The sequence below is a fragment of the Penaeus monodon genome, chromosome 11, assembly GCF_015228065.2.
Source record: "Penaeus monodon isolate SGIC_2016 chromosome 11, NSTDA_Pmon_1, whole genome shotgun sequence".
NCBI classification, from domain to species: domain Eukaryota; kingdom Metazoa; phylum Arthropoda; class Malacostraca; order Decapoda; family Penaeidae; genus Penaeus; species Penaeus monodon.
The window spans coordinates 40,629,266-40,649,840 of NC_051396.1; the positions used below are offsets into that span (position 1 = coordinate 40,629,266).

Genomic DNA, 20,575 nt, shown 5'->3' on the forward strand with positions numbered 1-20,575 from the left:
CCATATATGACAATAACCCCTATGATCTGGAAGACTATCACGTTATGAAAAAAACTGGCTTGAGGGGTGGGTGACATGAGCATGTTGTCATGGGAAAATTTGGTTGTGGGTAGGCGTGATGTGAACCTACTGTTGTGAGCTTTTCGGCTGAAGGCAAGGGTGATGGGAATGACTCACCACCAGTGCACAAACCTTCTGGAGCATGATTTGACTTATCTGGTATTCAGAAAGCTTTTGTATTACTTCCATTCCATGTATTACTGCACTGAGTTATTGACTACCAAGAGAGATATGGGGTCTGTGCAAGGATAACAGTCTATTACCATCTGGATAAAGCAAATCAAATGGCAAATATAGATATCAGAAAATGGTATAAAAGCATAAAATGCTTTGCAGAAAAAGATATTAAAATTGCTAAGGGGAGGCATAGAGTCTTGGCACTGCACACGAGTGTTCACTTGCCCCAAGACTACAAGCCATACGCCTGGTAGAGTGTTTGCTCATGTAAGGCTAATGCCAGTACTTTGGGCCACATGATGGCAGTGAAGCTTCTGGATCCAAAGGGTTAAGGAGATATGGCACTGTAACGCTATCAAGCATGCACCCCAGTTATATAATATAGTCAGGGGCCTCTATCAACAAGCCATACTGAAGTGAGACAAATCAGTGATATCATTCAACTTAAAACATCAAATAAACACTCACCTGAAACCTTTCTTATTCTTTTTCTTGGAAGATGCCACATGATTGAGGCCTCCACACTCTACCAAATGTGTATGGAACGGAGTTCTTTCTTGAAACTCGAGCTTACAAAGCGAGCAGACATACTGAGGCTTCTCAGCTGGGGTAGGTGTGTTTGCATCTGAATTCCTCCGACTTGGTGTACTGGAAGGGGTTTGTTTGGGAGTGGTGCCAGGTAGTGCAAGTTTGGGTGGTTGAGAGGTAGGTGGCTGATACTGTCTGCAGAAGCTAGCTGGGACATCTCCCTGTCCCTGAATCATGGTATGAGCACACCACACTGACGGATGTGACTCCCACTTGTGGTCCATCATGTCAGCAAGATCCAAGTATCCTGCTCCACAAGAACAGCAAATGTATGTGTGATTTTTGGTCCATTCTCCATCAATCACAATCCCTGGCTCAGATAGTGGACCAGGGGTTTCATAAATCTTATCATCCCCTTCTCTCACAGGCTGCATTCCTGATCTTGTACGAGTTAGACTGGGTAAGTCCTGTCCATGAGAGTCACTTTCCTCCTTATTTGCTTCTTGTTTTGCCTTGCTTCTGCCCTTCTTTGTTCTTGGACTATTGGAGGGCTCACCCAGCTCTTGTCTCGTAGATCCTCTCGATCGAATGGTTCCCAAACCCAAAACATCAAATAAATCATCCTCACGCTTAGCTCTTGGAATGAAACCTTGGCCCCTTCTTCCCTTTCTGCCTAATTTCTTTTCAAGGTCAAACTGCACTGATAAATGGAAGTTCTTCACAATGCCATAGCTTTCCTCACTGAGGGTTAGCTTGATATTCTTCTTTCCCTTCATATACTTTCCAATATCCTTCCCAGGGTCCAATTTTACTTCATCAGGTACTACTGCTTCACTAAGCACATTTTTAATTGGAAATTTCAGGTAACTTCTATCAAGATTGGGATCCATCAATTTAGAAGAAGTATTTAATCTAAAATCTTTACCATCTAAATAGTTGATATAATTGTCAAGGGTATTCCATGACAATCCAAACCTGAAGTTTATATTTGATTCCTCTGGTTCCAAATCCAGAGTTTCTGAATCATTTTTGCATGAGGTAAGACAAGCATGTACTAACATGCTGTCTCGTGTTACTTCCATTTTACAACTGTTACAAGTGCCTTCACTAAAATGCAAAGCATGAAGGTGATTCAATAGTCCTTTTTCACATGCAAAATAGAAATTGCATATCATACATTCATAAGTACTGCAATGAAGTAGGTGTTTCCATTTATGAAATGGATAAGAATATTTCCTCTGATTACACTCACAAGAAATTTTGCCAGGAATGGCTTGATAAACATCCTCATGAATGTTAACATGAAATCTGACTGCATTAATATCCTTACTTGCAAATTGGCAAGAACGACAAACATATACAAATTCCTGAGTGTCAATCGCCTCTGTTACACGGGTGATGTCTTTAACTCTTTGAAGCATGTGCAACTTATAAGCTTGTGTTCTTTTTGCTGGAATGAAGTGGTTACAAATATGAAACTCTGCAAGATGTACATCTAATGGCTGATTAAAAGTCTTCATGCAAAGAGGACACAATGTTACAGGTTCTGGTTTTCTGTCCAACTTCAGTGTGTCATCATTCATCAGTGGATTTTTCTCTTCTAAAATTTCAGCTTCTGAACTAATATCCTCACCAATTTTAGCTACTAGTTTTTGTGATGAACTAACTGGTTGATGGAATCCAGTACTATCTTGTGCAACTTCAAAATCAGCACTGTTGCCAACTACACGTTGGTTTCCAGTTTCATATGAAGACTGCACTTTAGACTCAACCCCACTCTGTGTTACTTCAATACTTTTATTGCAATCGGTTGTATAATTTTCAATTATCTTTTCACAAACACCACCATTTCCATCTACAGCTAACACTTCATTAGAAACTGGACTGGTTAATGATCTAATATCACTAACAACTTCAAATTTGTGCTCGAATGCATTGGGACCCTCATTATCACTGCCAGCTCTGTCTTCATTCGGTGGTAATCCTTCACATGGGAAAATATCTGTCTCTTTTTTCCCTGTGCTTGCTTTGGGATAAGTTTCATTTATTTCTTTTTCAGATGCAGGAGAACTGGTTTCTTTAAAGTCAGACTCAGATGCAGATGGCTCATTTGCAATATACTCATCTTGAACAATAGAATGTTCAGAAACACTAGTACCTTCTGCTGGAGTTTCAGCCACCTCAGGACCAAGGTTAAAAGCCTTCATTTTCAAGTTGTCATGAAGGAGACTTGCATCACTCTCCTCAACTGCAACATCTACTACTACTTTGGAAGGCCCACATTCCATACTATCAGGTGTTGCACATTTATCTTCAGTAACCTCAGCTGTGGTATGTCTATCTGCAAAGTCAGATGTTATAATACTTTCATCTATAGCCTCTGTATTTTGGAGAATGCCCTCAGCTGTTGCTTGACTAACATCTGTAACTACAGTCATTGCATGTATACTGTCTGTATTCTCTGTAGTCTTACTAATGCCCACTGAAAGCTCAGATGCTTTATAAATACCTTCTGAAACTTCGTCAGTTGTATCAATGTCTGCAGAATCCACAGTTTCATGCTTAAAATCTGGAATCTCAACAGCTGTATCTGTTCTGTCAATAATGTCTGCAGAATTAAGAGTGCTGTCCAACAGAAGGTCAGTTTTATTATCCACAGCTGCTGGATAAACCTCAGCTAGTGGATTATCAACAACTGCATCCTCAGTTGCAGGGTGATCCAAGTCAGATTCAGATGGTGACTGATCAAAGCTATCTGAGTTCTGTAATCATGAGATGCTTAGCCTCGTAAATTCTGCAGGACATTAGCAGAACAGATACAGCTGTGAGATCAGATTTTAGCATGAAACTGGATTCTGCAACATTGATACAACTGACGAAGTTTCAGAGGTATTTAAAGCATCTGAGCTTTCAGTGGGCATTAGTAGACTACAGAGAATACAGACAGTATACATGCAATGACTGTAGTTACAGATGTTAGTCAAGACAGCTGAGGGCATTCTCCAAAATACAGAGCTATAGATGAAGTATTATAACATCTGACTTTGCAGATAGACATACCAAGCTGAGGTATGAAGATAATGTGCACACTGATAGTATGGATGTGGCCTTCAAAGTAGTAGTAGATGTTGCAGTTGAGGAGAGTGATGCAAGTCTCCTTCATGACAACTTGAAATGAAGGCTTTTAACCTTGTCCTGGGTGGCTGAAATCCAGCAGAAGGTACTAGTGTTTCTGAACATTCTATTGTTCAAGATGAGTATATTGCAAATGAGCCATCTGCATCTGAGTCTGACTTAAGAACCAGTTCTCCTGCATCTGAAAAAGAAATAAATGAACTTATCCAAAGCAAGCACAGGGAAAAAAGAGACAGATTTTCCCATGTGAAGGATTACCACCGAATGAAGACAGAGCTGGCGTGATAATGAGGGTCCCAATGCATTCGAGCACAAATTTGAAGTTGTTAGTGATATTAGATCATTAACCAGTCCAGTTTCAATGAAGTGTTAGCTGTAGATGGAAATGGGTGTTTGTGAAAAGATAATTGAAAATTATACAACCGATTGCATAAAAGTATTGAAGTAACACAGAGTGGGTTGAGTCTAAAGTGCAGTCTTCATATGAAACTGGAAACCAACGTGTAGTTGGCAACAGTGCTGATTTTGAAGTTGCACAAGATAGTACTGGATTCCATCAACCAGTTAGTTCATCACAAAAACTAGTAGCTAAAATTGGTGAGGATATTAGTTCAGAACTGAATTTAGAAGAGAAAATCCACTGAGAATGATTAACCTAAGTGGACAGAAACAGAACCGAACTTGGTCCTCTTGCATGAAGACTTTTATCGCATTATGTACATCTTGCAAGTTTTATTTGTAACACTCATTCAGCAAAAAGAACACAAGCTATAATGTGCACATGCTTCAAGAAGTAAACATCACCCGTGTAACAGAGGCTGACATCTGCAGAATTTGTATATGTTGTCGTCTTGCCATTTCAGAAGGATATTAATGCAAGTCAATTCAATGTTAACATTCATGAGGAGTTTATCAGCCTTCTGCAAAATTTCTGGAGTGTAATCAGAGGAAATATCGTTCATTTCATAATGGAACACCACGTCATTGCAGTACTTATGATTAGTGATATGCATTCCTATTTTGCGTGAAAAGGACTATTGAATGCACCTTCATGTTTGCATTTTAGTGAGGCACTTTGTAAACAGTTGTACCTGGACGTAACACAGACGCTGTTATACATGCTTTCTTATCCATCATGCAAAAATGATCAGAACTCTGGATTGGAACCAGAGGAATCATTAAACTTCGTTTGATTGTCATGGATACTTGACAATTATATCAACTATTTAGATGGAAAAGATTTTAGATTAAATCTTTCATTCTAATTGATGGATCCATCTTGATAGAAGTTACTGAAATTTCATTAAAAATGTGCTTAGTGAAGCGTATACCTGATGAAAAATATTGGAAACCCTGAAGGATATTGGAATCATATGAGGGAACAAGAATATCAGCAACCTTCAGTGAGGAAGTATGGCATTGTGAAGAACTTCCATTTATCAGTGCAGTTTGACTTGAAAGAATTAGCAGAAAGGGAACGGCCAAGGTTTCATTCCAGAGCTTAAGCGCTGAGGAATGATTAATTTATGTGGGTTGGGAACAGTTACGATGAGTAGATCTCGAGACAAGCTGGGAGGCCTCAATGCAAGAAGAAGGAAGGCGAAGCAAGGCAAAACAAGAGCAATAGAGAGAAAGTGACTCTCTGGACAGACTTACCAGTCTAACTCGTACAGTGATCGGAATGCATTGGAGAAAGGGAGAGGAAGATTTCACCCCTGGTCCCTATACTGCCAGGGATTGTATTGATTGGATGGACCAAAATCCATACATTTGCTGTTCTTGTGGAGCAGGATACTGGACTTGCTGAGCATGTGTGAGCCACAAGTGGAGTCACATCGTAAAGGGGGTGCTCACCATGATTCAGGACAGGAATGTCCAGCTAGGCTTCGCAGACATAGTCAGCCACCTACTCTCAACCACCCAACTTGCACTACTCGTCACAACTCCCAAACAAACCTGTGCAGTACACCAGTCGGTAGGAATTCAATGCAAACACCTACCACCTAGCTGAGAGCCTCAGTATTCTGCTCGCTTGGGAAGCTCGATTTCAAAAAGACTCCTTCATACATTTGGTAGAGTGTGGAGGCCTCAGATCATGTGGATCTTCAAGAAAAGTAGAAAGGTTTCAGTGAGGTGTTTATTTGTATGTTTTAATGAGATTCAGCTGATTGTCTCACTTAGTATGCGTTGTATAGCCCCCCCTGACCTATATTATAAACTGGGTCACCTGCTTGATAGCGTTACATGCCATATCTCTTAACCCTTTGGATCCAGAGCTTCACTGCCACCAGTGGGCCCAAGTATGCATTAGCCTTACCATGAGCAAACACTCTACCTAGGCGTATGGTTGTAGTCTTGGGGCCAGTAACACTCGTGGTCGTGCCAAGACTCATGCCCTAGCAGTTTCAATATCTTTTTCTGCAAAGCTTTTAATGCTTTTATACATTTCTGATATCTATATGGCCATTGATTGCTTTAGCCATGATGGTAATAGACTGTTATCCTTGAACGACCCCATATCTCTCTTGGTAGTCAATAACTCAGTGCGAATACATGGAATGAAGTAATGCAAAGCTTCTGATACAGATAGTCAAATCATGCTCCGAAGGTTGTGCACTGGTGTAGTCTTCCCATAACCACTTGCCTTCAGCCAAAAGCTCCAACAGTAGGTTCACATCACGCCTACCCCAACGCAATTTTCCATGACACATGCTCTGTCACCCCTGCAAGCCAGTTTTTGTTTTCATAACGGATAGTCTTCCAGATCTAGGGTTATGTCATATATGGTAGTAGCAGCATCATGATTAGATAAACATTTACTATATATTATAAGATGATAATAGATAGATTAGATACCTACAGACCATCATCCTCCTATTCTACATCATTTGTTAAATATCAATATGAAATTTAAAGCTCTACAATATGTCAATCATCTCCTTTTAGGAGCTTGTTGTTAAGTGTAACTCATGATCCATTCAACCCCTTCAGTCCAGATACAGTATTACCACATCATCGAAAAACAATCACTTGAGGTGATGACCCATGGGAACATTGCCTATGGCTCAGGGAGTTTTGACTGTAAGTCATGACTGGAATAGGCTGGCTCCAGGAGGATGCACTTCCAAGTTCAGCATCCTATTCGGCGGTGTAGGTGTATTACATAAATAGAATAAAAAAAAAAAAAATCATATGTTATAATTCTTCTATAAAGTCATCTGCATAAAAAACAATCTATACCATCTGATGATCAATCAATGATATACATATTTGGAAATGGAAACAACCTAAAAATGTTTATGCATAAAAAGAAAAAATATCAGTACAAAGAAGAGATATCTTGTCACTGCACAAATGTGTTTCATGCGTGCCTGTCCTATGACGCGACCGTTGAGTGCTGCTACCAGATAATACCTATATTGGGCATGTAACGCTGTGCAGCAACCAGATCCAATAGGTTTAAATCACTTTTTATAAGAATCTGTATTTTTTTGTCTTTGTTACAGTTATTGAAGATATAGATAAATCTTTTGTGATATAGTGCTAGGGCAGGTGCATTCACAAGTAATTCACTGATGATCATTTGCTTGAGATTGCTAGGGATGCCTGAAACATTAGCTCTGATTAAACTACCTAAGAATATTGTTGAAATGCTTCATGCAGAGCAGGCCTCAGCAAACCTTACTTTATCCAGTGCTGCCAGGATGCATATATGATGCTACGCCATACTTTGAGTAATATTTATATTGTCTTACACATAATGCTCCCAAAATGTTAGTCAACTAGAATCAATAACTATAATTTATCATGTTACCCATTTCCGTAGTTTCGAAAAGATTCTTCTCATCTTGCCTTGCTGTTATGTAATGTTATCCCTTTGTGCTGACGGCATCTGCTATATGCATGGTGGCATTCCAAATGCGACCATAAGATATACCATTTTGCGGACCACATGGCTGCGAAAACCAGCACGCATTGGTTAATAACATTAATGATCATATCTTTATATTAACCATGATCCATCAGTAGATTTTTTTTTTTTTTTTTTTTTTTTTTATGAAAACTCAAGAAGGGAAAATCAGTGCTCATATTTGGTACCTATGACTCCTTGGTGGCTGAGCGATTGTGGTCCGATGTGTAAGACATTTCAGAAGACAAAGCCTAACAGTGAACTAACTACTTTTTGCCAGCATCATTGGTTAAAGTGTTATTAGTATCCTGGCGCCCTGGCCTCCTGAATGTTACAAGCTTAATCCATGACTTCTCGGAACATATGATGTACGCTTTTGGTTTTGTGATTGCCTTGCATATAGATGGCGTCTCAATAGCTTATCAACAGAATCATTAGCAGCAATGTGACCTCACCTGCTTTTCCATTCTTGTTTTCAGAAAAATATTTTTTAAGCAATGACATCATGCCTGCTGCTAGTTTTTTTTTTTTTTATGATGTTATGATCATTATGATACCATGTGGTAATAGCAAATCATTAAATACTTCCAAGATCAAGGAAAGGGTAACAGGTGATGTAGATCATAGTCTGTCCATTCGGAAGGAATAACTGCAATTCACCCTGCCTTTAGATATTCCTGTTCATTAAGTCAGTTCTTTTTCGAAATAATAATAAAATATTTACTAGATTTTCAAATCACATTTACATCACTTGGCAAATCAGAGCACTCAAGGATAGGATGAGTGCAGTTTCTTTATTGAGTTGGATGTACTTTGACTCCTTGGTGACAACACTTGTGGAGCCATCCATGTGTAACATGTTATAACTCAACTCAACAGTATACATGGCATATAGCCATACCGGCATCATTAGTAAACTGCTGATTAGCCGTGTGCTGGGACCCCGTTTTCTGTTGCACTTTGATTGGAATGCCTGTAGCTTTATCTTTTCTTCTTGTGGGGGTACAAGTGTTAAGTTTGGAAGGGTGCACCGTATAGCTAGGCATACATTGTTTACAACACTGATAATGTAGATGTCAGATATTTTTCAGTATAGTCTCCAAAATGATGCTTACAAGACATTGGAATGCTAGATGCATTCTTATTGTTTTTATGTCATATTACTGATCAAAGAATATTAAATGTGAGAACTGAGACTAAATAAGATTCTTGACTCATAGACTAGCTGTGATGTTAATGAAAAATAAGATAAAAGAAGATTTAAACTGCTAATATAATATATTTATGAGGTGTTTAACACTAAGGCTCATTTGGATAGGTTATTCATTTAGCATCGCTATATCATACACCTTCTGTTCGCTATCCTTCTGTAAGCCACGTAAAGTATTTCCAACAGAATGCAAGACTGATTCATATGAAATTATTCATAAATTAAAGATCTCTGCAAAGATTGCTTACTCATCAGTTCACGCATTTTCAACTTGGCTGATTTTTTTTTTAAGTAAAAAGGCTTTCAGTGGTTAAATATTAGGATAAGGGCAGTTGAGATAGCTCTGTTGTTTTATATTAGTATTTATATTGTACTTTGAATATTCCTATATATTTTTAAAACATGCTTAATGTACTTCTCTGATAGTAATAAGGTTATTTAACCTTTTAACCACAGTCATCATGGTGGCAAGAATACCATGCCATGCCACTGTAAATTTCATCTATGTCTTACACATGGCTGACAGTTTGCCTTTCCTCGTTTTTAGAAAACTCTTTGTATTATACTTTTGTTTTTAGTGGGTAATATTTTATCTAACATTTAATAATCACATTATCAACAAGTAATAGCATATCATTAAGTATTAGAAAGAAACACAAATTTTCCTGCAAAATGGAGAAAGGGATCAGGCGTCACTGGCCCTTCTTGTGGTGAGACGTTCAGGAAAACTACAAGGAGTACATATACCGTGACATTGGAATACGAGGAGTGATGATCTCCCCTTCCTTGTCTTTTTTCTTCTATTACTAATTTATATTGGCATGGACTATGATTTTGACTCTGGTATTATAATGTTATTAGGAAAGGGGAAATCCAAATATACAGTGGTTAGAAAAAATCCAAAGTCAATGAAAAGAGTAATAAGGTGTTTATTGTCTCAGTATGTGGCACAGCGTAAAACATGCAGAAGTTGTATCCCCCTCCCCCTTTCTTCCAGGAATTTTCGTATGCTTACTGGAATTATCCGAGATGCAAGACTGTTTGATCTGACATTGAAATTATTCAGTGATAAAAATTCAGGATTAAAGTATTCCCCCTTCATCTTTTATGCTTGACAAAATGTTGAATTTTTAAAAGATATCCATTTTTTTATGAAAGTAAAAAATTTTCAGTTCAGATTAAAGGAAGACTATTTGCAGGTTAAGCGCGCAAGGGCATGTTGTCCAAGCAACGTACGGCACAGTTCCCAGCCTGGCACTCCACTCAAGGCAAGCCAGTGATAGTATGTATTTACATATGTGTTGATCATTACCTGTAAAATAATTTTGAATATTAATGCGTGCATGTATGTGTTTGTATGATAGTAATAATGTATTTATGTGTAATTACCGTGTGTGGGTGTGGTGTGTGTGTTGTGTGTGTAGTGTGTTGTTGTGTGTTGTATGTATATCATTTTGTGATATATTATTTGTATTACTATATATGTATGTATATATTATGTATATTTTATTCATATTATAGTACTGTATATATGGGTATATGTATGTATCGTGTTATATATTAAAGTAAGTATGTATATATGTTATATATATTACTTTGTGTATGCTGTAATACTACATACATATATGTATGTATTTAATATTATATGTTTTATGTACTACTTAGGATATATACTACAATGTGAGTATATATATGTAATTTGATAAAGATGTATATGTTCATATCTATGTATGTTGTATATACTATGTGTTGATTGTGTGCATGTATTTTATGTAAGTGTATATATGTAATATATATGTATAGTGGGTATATAATATAAATATACATATTGTGGTTAAAATCCGTGCTGCGATCGTGCGCTGCGTTCCCCGTTCCGTGCGCGCGCGTGCGTGCGCGTCGTGCGAGTGCGTTCGCGTGTGCGTGCGTGTTTGTGCGTGTGTGTGCGGTGTGGTGTGGTGCGGTTGTGTGCGTTTGGTGTTGTGGTGTGTTGTGTGTGTGTTTGTTGTGTTTATAATAATATATGATTATGTATATATATATATATAGCTATATATTAATAAATTATGAATTATATAATAATATATATATATAGTATATTATATATATTAGTATATAATTATATATAGTATATATTATATAGAAATATATATTTATTTAATATATTATTTATCATTAATATGATATATATATATATGATATATATATACATAATTTATATATGATATAACCAACACACACACACACACACACACACCACACCGACACACTCACGCACACACAACACACGCACACACACGCACCACCGCACACTCACGACGCCGCAACGCAGCAGCGCACTGCACCGGCGCACGGACGGGCGCACGCACGCGCACGGACGGGCGCACGCACGCACGCACAATATTTATATTTATATATATATATACACATATACATATATACTTACATATATATACACTTACATACATATACATGCACACACACACATATATATATACACACATACATATATATATAAACATATACATATATATACATACATATACATATATATACACTCACATATGTATGTATATATATCTAAGTGTATGTACATATAAACATATATATATTAAATACATACATATATGTATGTATGTATTTATACATGCATACACAAATGTATATATATACTAACATATATACATACATATACTTGTATATATATACACATATACATACATATACACACATACATACATACAAGATACATATATATGAATATATACATATACATATATATATACATACATATATATGTACATACACATACATATATACACAAAAGATATACACACACACACACACACACACACACACACACACACACACACACACACACACACACACACACACACGTGTATATACACATAAATACATATTATATACATACACACACATACATGCACGCATACATATTCAAAATTCTTCTTCCATGTCTAATGACTACAACCATATTGTAAATACATACTATCACCTGGCTTTGCCTTGAGTGGAGTGCCAGGCTGGGAACTGTTGCCGTAACGGTTGCTTGGTACACCCTGCCCCTTGCGTCGCTTAAACCTGCAAATAGTTCTTTCCTTTTAATCTGAACTGAGGATAATTTTTTACTTTTCTCATAAGAAAAACTACTGGATTATTCTTTTAAAATTCAACATTTTGTCAAGCATAAAAGCATGAAGGGGGAATATTACTTTAATCCTGAATTTTTTATCACTTTAATTTCATAATGTCAGATCAAACAGTCTTCATCTGGATAATTCCAGTAAGCATAAGCTGAAAATTCTGGAAGAAAGGGGGAGGGGGATACAACTTCTGCACTGTTTTAGTCGATGTGCACACATACCTGAGAACAATAACACTATTCCCTTCTTTTCATTGACTTTTGGATTTTTTCTAACCACTAGTATATTTTGGATTTCCCCCCCTCTTCCTAATAACATTATAATAACCAGATGTCAATAATAGTACCAGGAACAATATAAATAGTAATAGAAGAAAAAAGACCAAGGAAGGGGAGATCAATCACTCCTCGTTATTCCAATGTCAACGGATATATGTACTGTCCCTTGTAGTTTTTCCTGAACGTGCTCACCCACCAAGAAGTTGGCCCAGTGACGACGCCTGATTCCCCCTTTCCTCCATTTTGCAGGAAAATTTGTGTTTTTCTTTCTAATACTATTAATACTGATACTGCTATTACTCTGTTTGATAATGTGATTATTAAATTGTTAATAAAATATTAATAACACTAAAAACAATAATATAATACAAATGAAGTTTTCTAAAAACTGAGGAAAAGGCAAACTTGTGCAGCCATGTGTAAAGACAATAGATGAAATATTACAGTGGGCATGGCATGTATTCTTGCCACCCATGATGACTGGGTTAAAAGGTTAAATAAAAACCTTATTACTATCCAGAGAAAGTACATTAATGCATCTGATTTTAAAAAATTATATTAAGGAAATATTCAAAGTACAATATAAATACATAAATATAAAACAACAGAGCTATCTCAAACTGCCCTTATCCCTAATAGTTTAACCCACTGAAAAGCCTTTTTACCTTTAAAAAAAATATACAGCAAAGTATGAAAAATGCTGTGAAACAGTGACTGATGTAAGCAATCTTTTGCAAGAGCATCTTTTAATTTATGAATAATTTCAATATGAAATCAGTCTTGCATTCTGTTGGAAATACTTTCGTGTGCTACAGAGAATATGCCTGAACAGAATGGTTTGTAGTGCTATAGCGATGCTAAAATGAAAACACTGATCCAAATGAGCCTTTAGTGTTTAAACACCTCTATATAACATATATTTATATTAGCAGTTTTAACATTCTTCTTTTATCTTATTTTTCATTAACAGTCCAGCAGCTAGATCTATGAGTCAAGAATCATAGTCTCATGTTTCTTCCAATTAATATTTCTTTGCTCAGCTGAATATGACATAAAATACAAGTCAAGAAGTGCCATCTAGCATTCCAATGATCTTGTAAGCTCATTTGGCAGAATCTATACTGAAAAATATTCCCTGACATTCTACATTATCAGTGTTTGTAAACAATGTATGCCTCATCTACTAGGTGCACCACCTCTCCAAACTGTAACACTTGTACCCCCCACAAAGAATAAAAGTATAAAGCTACAGGCCATTCCATCAAAGTGCCCAACAGAAAACGGGGTCAGCCTAGCACACGGCTAATCAGCAATGTTTACATAATGCTGCCTGGGTGGTATGTGCTATATGCCATGTCTACTGTTGAGTTGAGTTTATTAATCATGTTTACACATAGATGGCTCCACAAGTGTTGTCACCAAGGAGTCAAAAGTACATCCAATCTCAATAAAAGAAAAACTGGCAACTCATCCTAAATCCTTGAGTGCTCTGATTTGCCAAGTTGATTGTAGTTACATGTTTGGATTTTGAAAACTTCTATGTAATATTTTTATTACTTATTTTTTCGAAAAAGTGACTTAATGAACAGGAACTCTAAAGGCCAGGGTGAATTGCCAGTTATTCCTTTCCTGAAATTGGACAGACTATGATCCTACATCTCACCTGTTTACCCTTTTCCTTGATCTTTGGAAAGTATTTTAATCTTATTTTGCTATTACCACATTGTTGATATCATAATGATCATAACATCTATAAAAAAAAAAAAAAATAGCAGCAGCATTGATGTTCATTGCTTTAAAAAATATATTTTTCCTGAAAACAAGGAATGGAAAAAGCAGGTAAGGTCACATTGGCCTGCTAACTGACTTCTTGGTAGTTAAGCACTTGAGACGCCATCTATATGCAAAGGCAATTCACAAAACAAAGCTACATCATATGTTCCGAGAAGTAATGAGTTAAGCTTGTAACATTCAGGGCCAGGGGCCAGATACTAATAACAGCTTTAACCCAATGATGCTGGCAAAAAAGTAGTTAGTTCACTGTAGCTTTGTCTTCTGAAATGTCTACACATCGGTGACTCCACAAGCGCTCAGCCACCAAGGAGTCAATAGGTACAACTCATGATGTCACCTGATTTTCCCTTTCCTTGAGTTTTCATTAAAAAAAAAAAAAAAAAAAAAAAAAAAATCTACTGATGGCATCATGCTGTTAATATTATTAAAGACTATGATCATTATAATGTTATTAACCCAATGCGTGCTGGCTTTTTCGGCAGCCATGTGGTCCGCCAAATGGTTATATCCTTATGGGTCGCATCTGTAGGAATGCCACCCATGGCATCATAGCAGATGCCGCTCATGAACAAAGGGATTAACATTACTAACAGCAAGGCAAGATGAGATAGAATCTTTTTCGAAAACTACGGAAATGGGTAAACAGGTGAGATAAATAGTATAGTTATTGATCCTAGTTGACTAAATATTTGCGGAGCCATCTATGTGTAAAGACAATAATAAATTATTACTCAAAGTAATGGCGTAGCATCTATATACATGCCATCCCTGGCAGCACTGGATTAAAGTAAAGGTTTGCTGGAGGCCTTGCTCTGGCATGAAGCACTTTCAACAATATCTTAGGAGGTTAATCAGAGCTAATGTTTCAGGCATCTCCTAGGCAATCTCAAAGCTATAAATGATCATCAGCTGAATTACTTGTGAATGCAACACTGCCCAGCCTATATCACAAAAGACTTTTTATCTAATATCTTCAATAATTTGTAACAAAGAACAAAAAAACAAATAACAGATTCTTTATAAAAAAAGTGATCTTATTAACCTATTGGATCTGGTTGCTTCACAGCAGTTACATGGCCCAAAATATAGGTATTATGCTTGGTTGAGCAGCCACTCTAACAGGTCTGCGGCTCATAGGCTAGGCACGCATGAAACACATTTGTGCAGTGACAAGACTATCTCTTCCTTTTGTAATGATATTTTTCTTTTTATGCATAAACATTTTTAGGTTTTTTCCATTTTCCAATATCTGTATATCATTTGATTTGATTCATCCAGATGGTAATAGATTGTTTTTATGCAGAGACTTATAAGCAAGAATTATAACAATATGATTTTTTTTTTTTTTTTTATTCTATTTTATGTAATACAACCTGACCACCAGCCAGGAATAGGATGCTGAACTTGGAAGTGGCATCCTCCCTGGAGCCAGCACTATTCCAGTCATGACTTACAGTTCACATCCCCCTAGCCCATAGGCAAATTTTCCCATGTCACTCACCCCTCAAGTGAATTTTTTTCATGATGTGGTAATCATGTTATCTGGACTGAAGGGGTTAATGGAATTCATGAGTATTACAACTTAACAACAAAGTCTCCTAAAAAGGATGACTGAATGCCATATTTTAGCAGGCTTTAAATTTCATATTGACTACTCATTTAACAAATGATGTAGAATTAGGAGGCATTGATGGTATGTATGTATCTATCTATCTATCTATCTATCTATATATATATAAGGTAACATTGTTTTATCTAAATCATGATGCTGCCTACTAACCCATATATGACAATAACCCCTATGATCTGGAAGACTATCACGTTATGAAAAAAACTGGCTTGAGGGGTGGTGACATGAGCATGTTGTCATGGGAAATTTGGTTGTGGGTAGGCGTGATGTGAACCTACTGTTGTGAGCTTTTCGGCTGAAGGCAAGGGTGATGGGAATGACTCACCACCAGTGCACAAACCTTCTGAGCATGATTTGACTTATCTGGTATTCAGAAAGCTTTGTATTACTTCCATTCCATGTATTACTGCACTGAGTTATTGACTACCAGAGAGATATGGGGTCTTGTGCAAGGATAACAGTCTATTACCATCTGGATAAAGCAAATCAAATGGCAAATATAGATATCAGAAAATGGTATAAAAGCATAAATGCTTTGCAGAAAAAGATATTAAAATTGCTAAGGGAGGCATAGAGTCTTGGCACTGCACACGAGTGTTCACTTGCCCCAAGACTACAAGCCATACGCCTGGTAGAGTGTTTGCTCATGTAAGGCTAATGCCAGTACTTTGGGCCACATGATGGCAGTGAAGCTTCTGGATCCAAAGGGTTAAGGAGATATGGCACTGTAACGCTATCAGCATGCACCCCAGTTATATAATATAGTCAGGGCTCTATCAACAAGCCATACTGAAGTGAGACAAATCAGTGATATCATTCAACTTAAAACATCAAATAAACATCACCTGAAACCTTTCTTATTCTTTTTCTTGAAGATGCCACATGATTGAGGCCTCCACACTCTACCAAATGTGTATGGAACGGAGTTCTTTCTTGAAACTCGAGCTTACAAAGCGAGCAGACATACTGAGGCTTCTCAGCTGGGGTAGGTGTGTTTGCATCTGAATTCCTCCGACTTGGTGTACTGGAAGGGGTTTGTTTGGGAGTGGTGCCAGGTAGTGCAAGTTTGGGTGGTTGAGAGGTAGGTGGCTGATACTGTCTGCAGAAGCTAGCTGGGACATCTCCCTGTCCTGAATCATGGTATGAGCACACCACACTGACGGATGTGACTCCCACTTGTGGTCCATCATGTCAGCAAGATCCAAGTATCCTGCTCCACAAGAACAGCAAATGTATGTGTGATTTTTGGTCCATTCTCCATCAATCACAATCCCTGGCTCAGATAGTGACCAGGGGTTCATAAATCTTATCATCCCCTTCTCTCACAGCTGCATTCTGATCTTGTACGAGTTAGACTGGGTAAGTCCTGTCCATGAGAGTCACTTTCCTCCTTATTTGCTTCTTGTTTTGCCTTGCTTCTGCCCTTCTTTGTTCTTGGACTATTGGAGGGCTCACCCAGCTCTTGTCTCGTAGATCCTCTCGATCGAATGGTTCCCAAACCCAAAACATCAAATAAATCATCCTCACGCTTAGCTCTTGGAATGAAACCTTGGCCCCTTCTTCCCTTTCTGCCTAATTTCTTTTCAAGGTCAAACTGCACTGATAAATGGAAGTTCTTCACAATGCCATAGCTTTCCTCACTGAGGGTTAGCTTGATATTCTTCTTTCCCTTCATATACTTTCCAATATCCTTCCAGGGTCCATTTTACTTCATCAGGTACTACTGCTTCACTAAGCACATTTTTAATTGGAAATTTCAGGTAACTTCTATCAAGATTGGGATCCATCAATTTAGAAGAAGTATTTAATCTAAAATCTTTACCATCTAAATAGTTGATATAATTGTCAAGGGTATTCCATGACAATCCAAACCTGAAGTTTATATTTGATTCCTCTGGTTCCAAATCCAGAGTTTCTGAATCATTTTTGCATGAGGTAAGACAAGCATGTACTAACATGCTGTCTCGTGTTACTTCCATTTTACAACTGTTACAAGTGCCTTCACTAAAATGCAAAGCATGAAGGTGATTCAATAGTCCTTTTTCACATGCAAAATAGAAATTGCATATCATACATTCATAAGTACTGCAATGAAGTAGGTGTTTCCATTTATGAAATGGATAAGAATATTTCCTCTGATTACACTCACAAGAAATTTTGCCAGGAATGGCTTGATAAACATCCTCATGAATGTTAACATGAAATCTGACTGCATTAATATCCTTACTTGCAAATTGGCAAGAACGACAAACATATACAAATTCCTGAGTGTCAATCGCCTCTGTTACACGGGTGATGTCTTTAACTCTTTGAAGCATGTGCAACTTATAAGCTTGTGTTCTTTTTGCTGGAATGAAGTGGTTACAATAGAAACTCTGCAAGATGTACATCTAATGGCTGATTAAAATCTTCATGCAAAGAGGACACATGTTACAGGTCTGGTTTCTGTCCAACTCAGTGTGTCTCATTCATCAGTGGATTTTTCTCTTCTAAAATTTCAGCTTCTGAACTAATATCTCACCATTTTAGCTACTAGTTTTGTGATGAACTAACTGTTGATGGAATCCAGTACTATCTTGTGCAACTTCAAAATCAGCACTGTTGCCAACTACACGTTGGTTTCCAGTTTCATATGAAGACTGCACTTTAGACTCAACCCCACTCTGTGTTACTTCAATACTTTTATTGCAATCGGTTGTATAATTTTCAATTATCTTTTCACAAACACCACCATTTCCATCTACAGCTAACACTTCATTAGAAACTGGACTGGTTAATGATCTAATATCCACTAACAACTTCAAATTTGTGCTCGAATGCATTGGGACCCTCATTATCACTGCCAGCTCTGTCTTCATTCGTGGTAATCCTTCACATGGGAAAATATCTGTCTCTTTTTTCCCTGTGCTTGTTTTGGGATAAGTTTCATTATTTTTTTTCAGATGCAGGAGAACTGGTTTCTTTAAAGTCAGACTCAGATGCAGATGGCTCATTTGCAATATACTCATCTTGAACAATAGAATGTTCAGAAACACTAGTACCTTCTGCTGGAGTTTCAGCCACCTCAGGACCAAGGTTAAAAGCCTTCATTTTCAAGTTGTCATGAAGGAGACTTGCATCACTCTCCTCAACTGCAACATCTACTACTACTTTGGAAGGCCCACATTCCATACTATCAGGTGTTGCACATTTATCTTCAGTAACCTCAGCTGTGGTATGTCTATCTGCAAAGTCAGATGTTATAATACTTTCATCTATAGCCTCTGTATTTTGGAGAATGCCCTCAGCTGTTGCTTGACTAACATCTGTAACTACAGTCATTGCATGTATACTGTCTGTATTCTCTGTAGTCTTACTAATGCCCACTGAAAGCTCAGATGCTTTATAAATACCTTCTGAAACTTCGTCAGTTGTATCAATGTCTGCAGAATCCACAGTTTCATGCTTAAAATCTGGAATCTCAACAGCTGTATCTGTTCTGTCAATAATGTCTGCAGAATTAAGAGTGCTGTCCAACAGAAGGTCAGTTTTATTATCCACAGCTGCTGGATAAACCTCAGCTAGTGGATTATCAACAACTGCATCCTCAGTTGCAGGGTGATCCAAGTCAGATTCAGATGGTGACTGATCAAAGCTATCTGTAGTTTCTGGATCAACAACTGAATCACCAGCGTGTAGATGGTCATTCTGAGTATCCTGAGTTTGTGGCTGATCCACAAGTAGATGACCAACATCACTCTCAGCTGGTGGGTGATCAGTAAGAGCAATGTTAGTTGATGGGTGATCTACTGTATCCCCACCTGATGGAGGCTCTATCTTAGTATTATTTTCTGATGGATGATCAACTCTACTGTCATCTACTGTTGGAGGCTCTACTACAGCTTTACTTTCTGGTGGATGATGGACTAAAGCCTCATCCACTGGATGATGATCAACTATTGCCTCATCACCTGGTGAATGTCCTACTGGTGGATGATTAACTACACACTCTTCAACTGGCTGATGAACACCTGCATCCTCATCAACCGGTAGGTGATCAACTACAGTTCTATCACATGGTGGATGAGAAATTGTCAGTTGATCTACTACATCTTCAGTTAGCAGATTTTCACCTGGAAACTCATCAGCTGATGGATCATCAGCTTCTGCCTCAACTGGTGGATGACCGTCTGCCACTTCATCAACTGGTGGATGACCGTCTGCCACTTCACCAACTGGTGGATGACCGTCTGACACTTCACCAACTGGTGGATGACCGTCTGCCACTTCATCAACTGGTGGATGACCGTCTGCCACTTCACCAACTGGTGGATGACCATCTACCACTTCATCAACTGGTGGATGATCATCTGCCACTTCAACTGGTGGATGACTGTCTGCCACTTCACCAACTGGTGGATGACTGTCTGTCACTTCAACTGGTGGATGACTGTCTGTCACTTCAACTGGTGGATGACTGTCTGTCACTTCAACTGGTGGATGACCGTCTTCCACTTCAACTGGCAGATGATCAACTTCTACCACTTCACCAACTGGTGGATGACCATCTGCCACTTCATCAACTGGTGGATGACTGTCTGCCACTTCACCAACTGGTGGATGACTGTCTGCCACTTCATCAACTGGTGGATGACCATCTGCCACTTCATCAACTGGTGGATGACTGTCTGCCACTTCACCAACTGGTGGATG

The 20,575-nt window shown here is 37.9% G+C and overlaps 1 protein-coding gene and 1 pseudogene across 1 annotated transcript; both read right to left on the reverse strand.

Annotated features, from left to right (window-relative positions):
* Nucleotides 1-663: 663 nt before the first annotated feature.
* On the reverse strand, nt 664-3,517 carry LOC119578958. Its single transcript, XM_037926641.1, has one exon. It carries the CDS (start codon nt 3,201-3,203, stop codon nt 702-704), a length of 2,502 nt encoding a protein of 833 aa, XP_037782569.1. The 5' UTR covers nt 3,204-3,517; the 3' UTR covers nt 664-701.
* Nucleotides 3,518-8,552: 5,035 nt separating this feature from the next.
* Nucleotides 8,553-18,705, reverse strand: LOC119578585 (annotated as a pseudogene).
* Between the last annotated feature and the right edge of the window lie 1,870 nt (nt 18,706-20,575).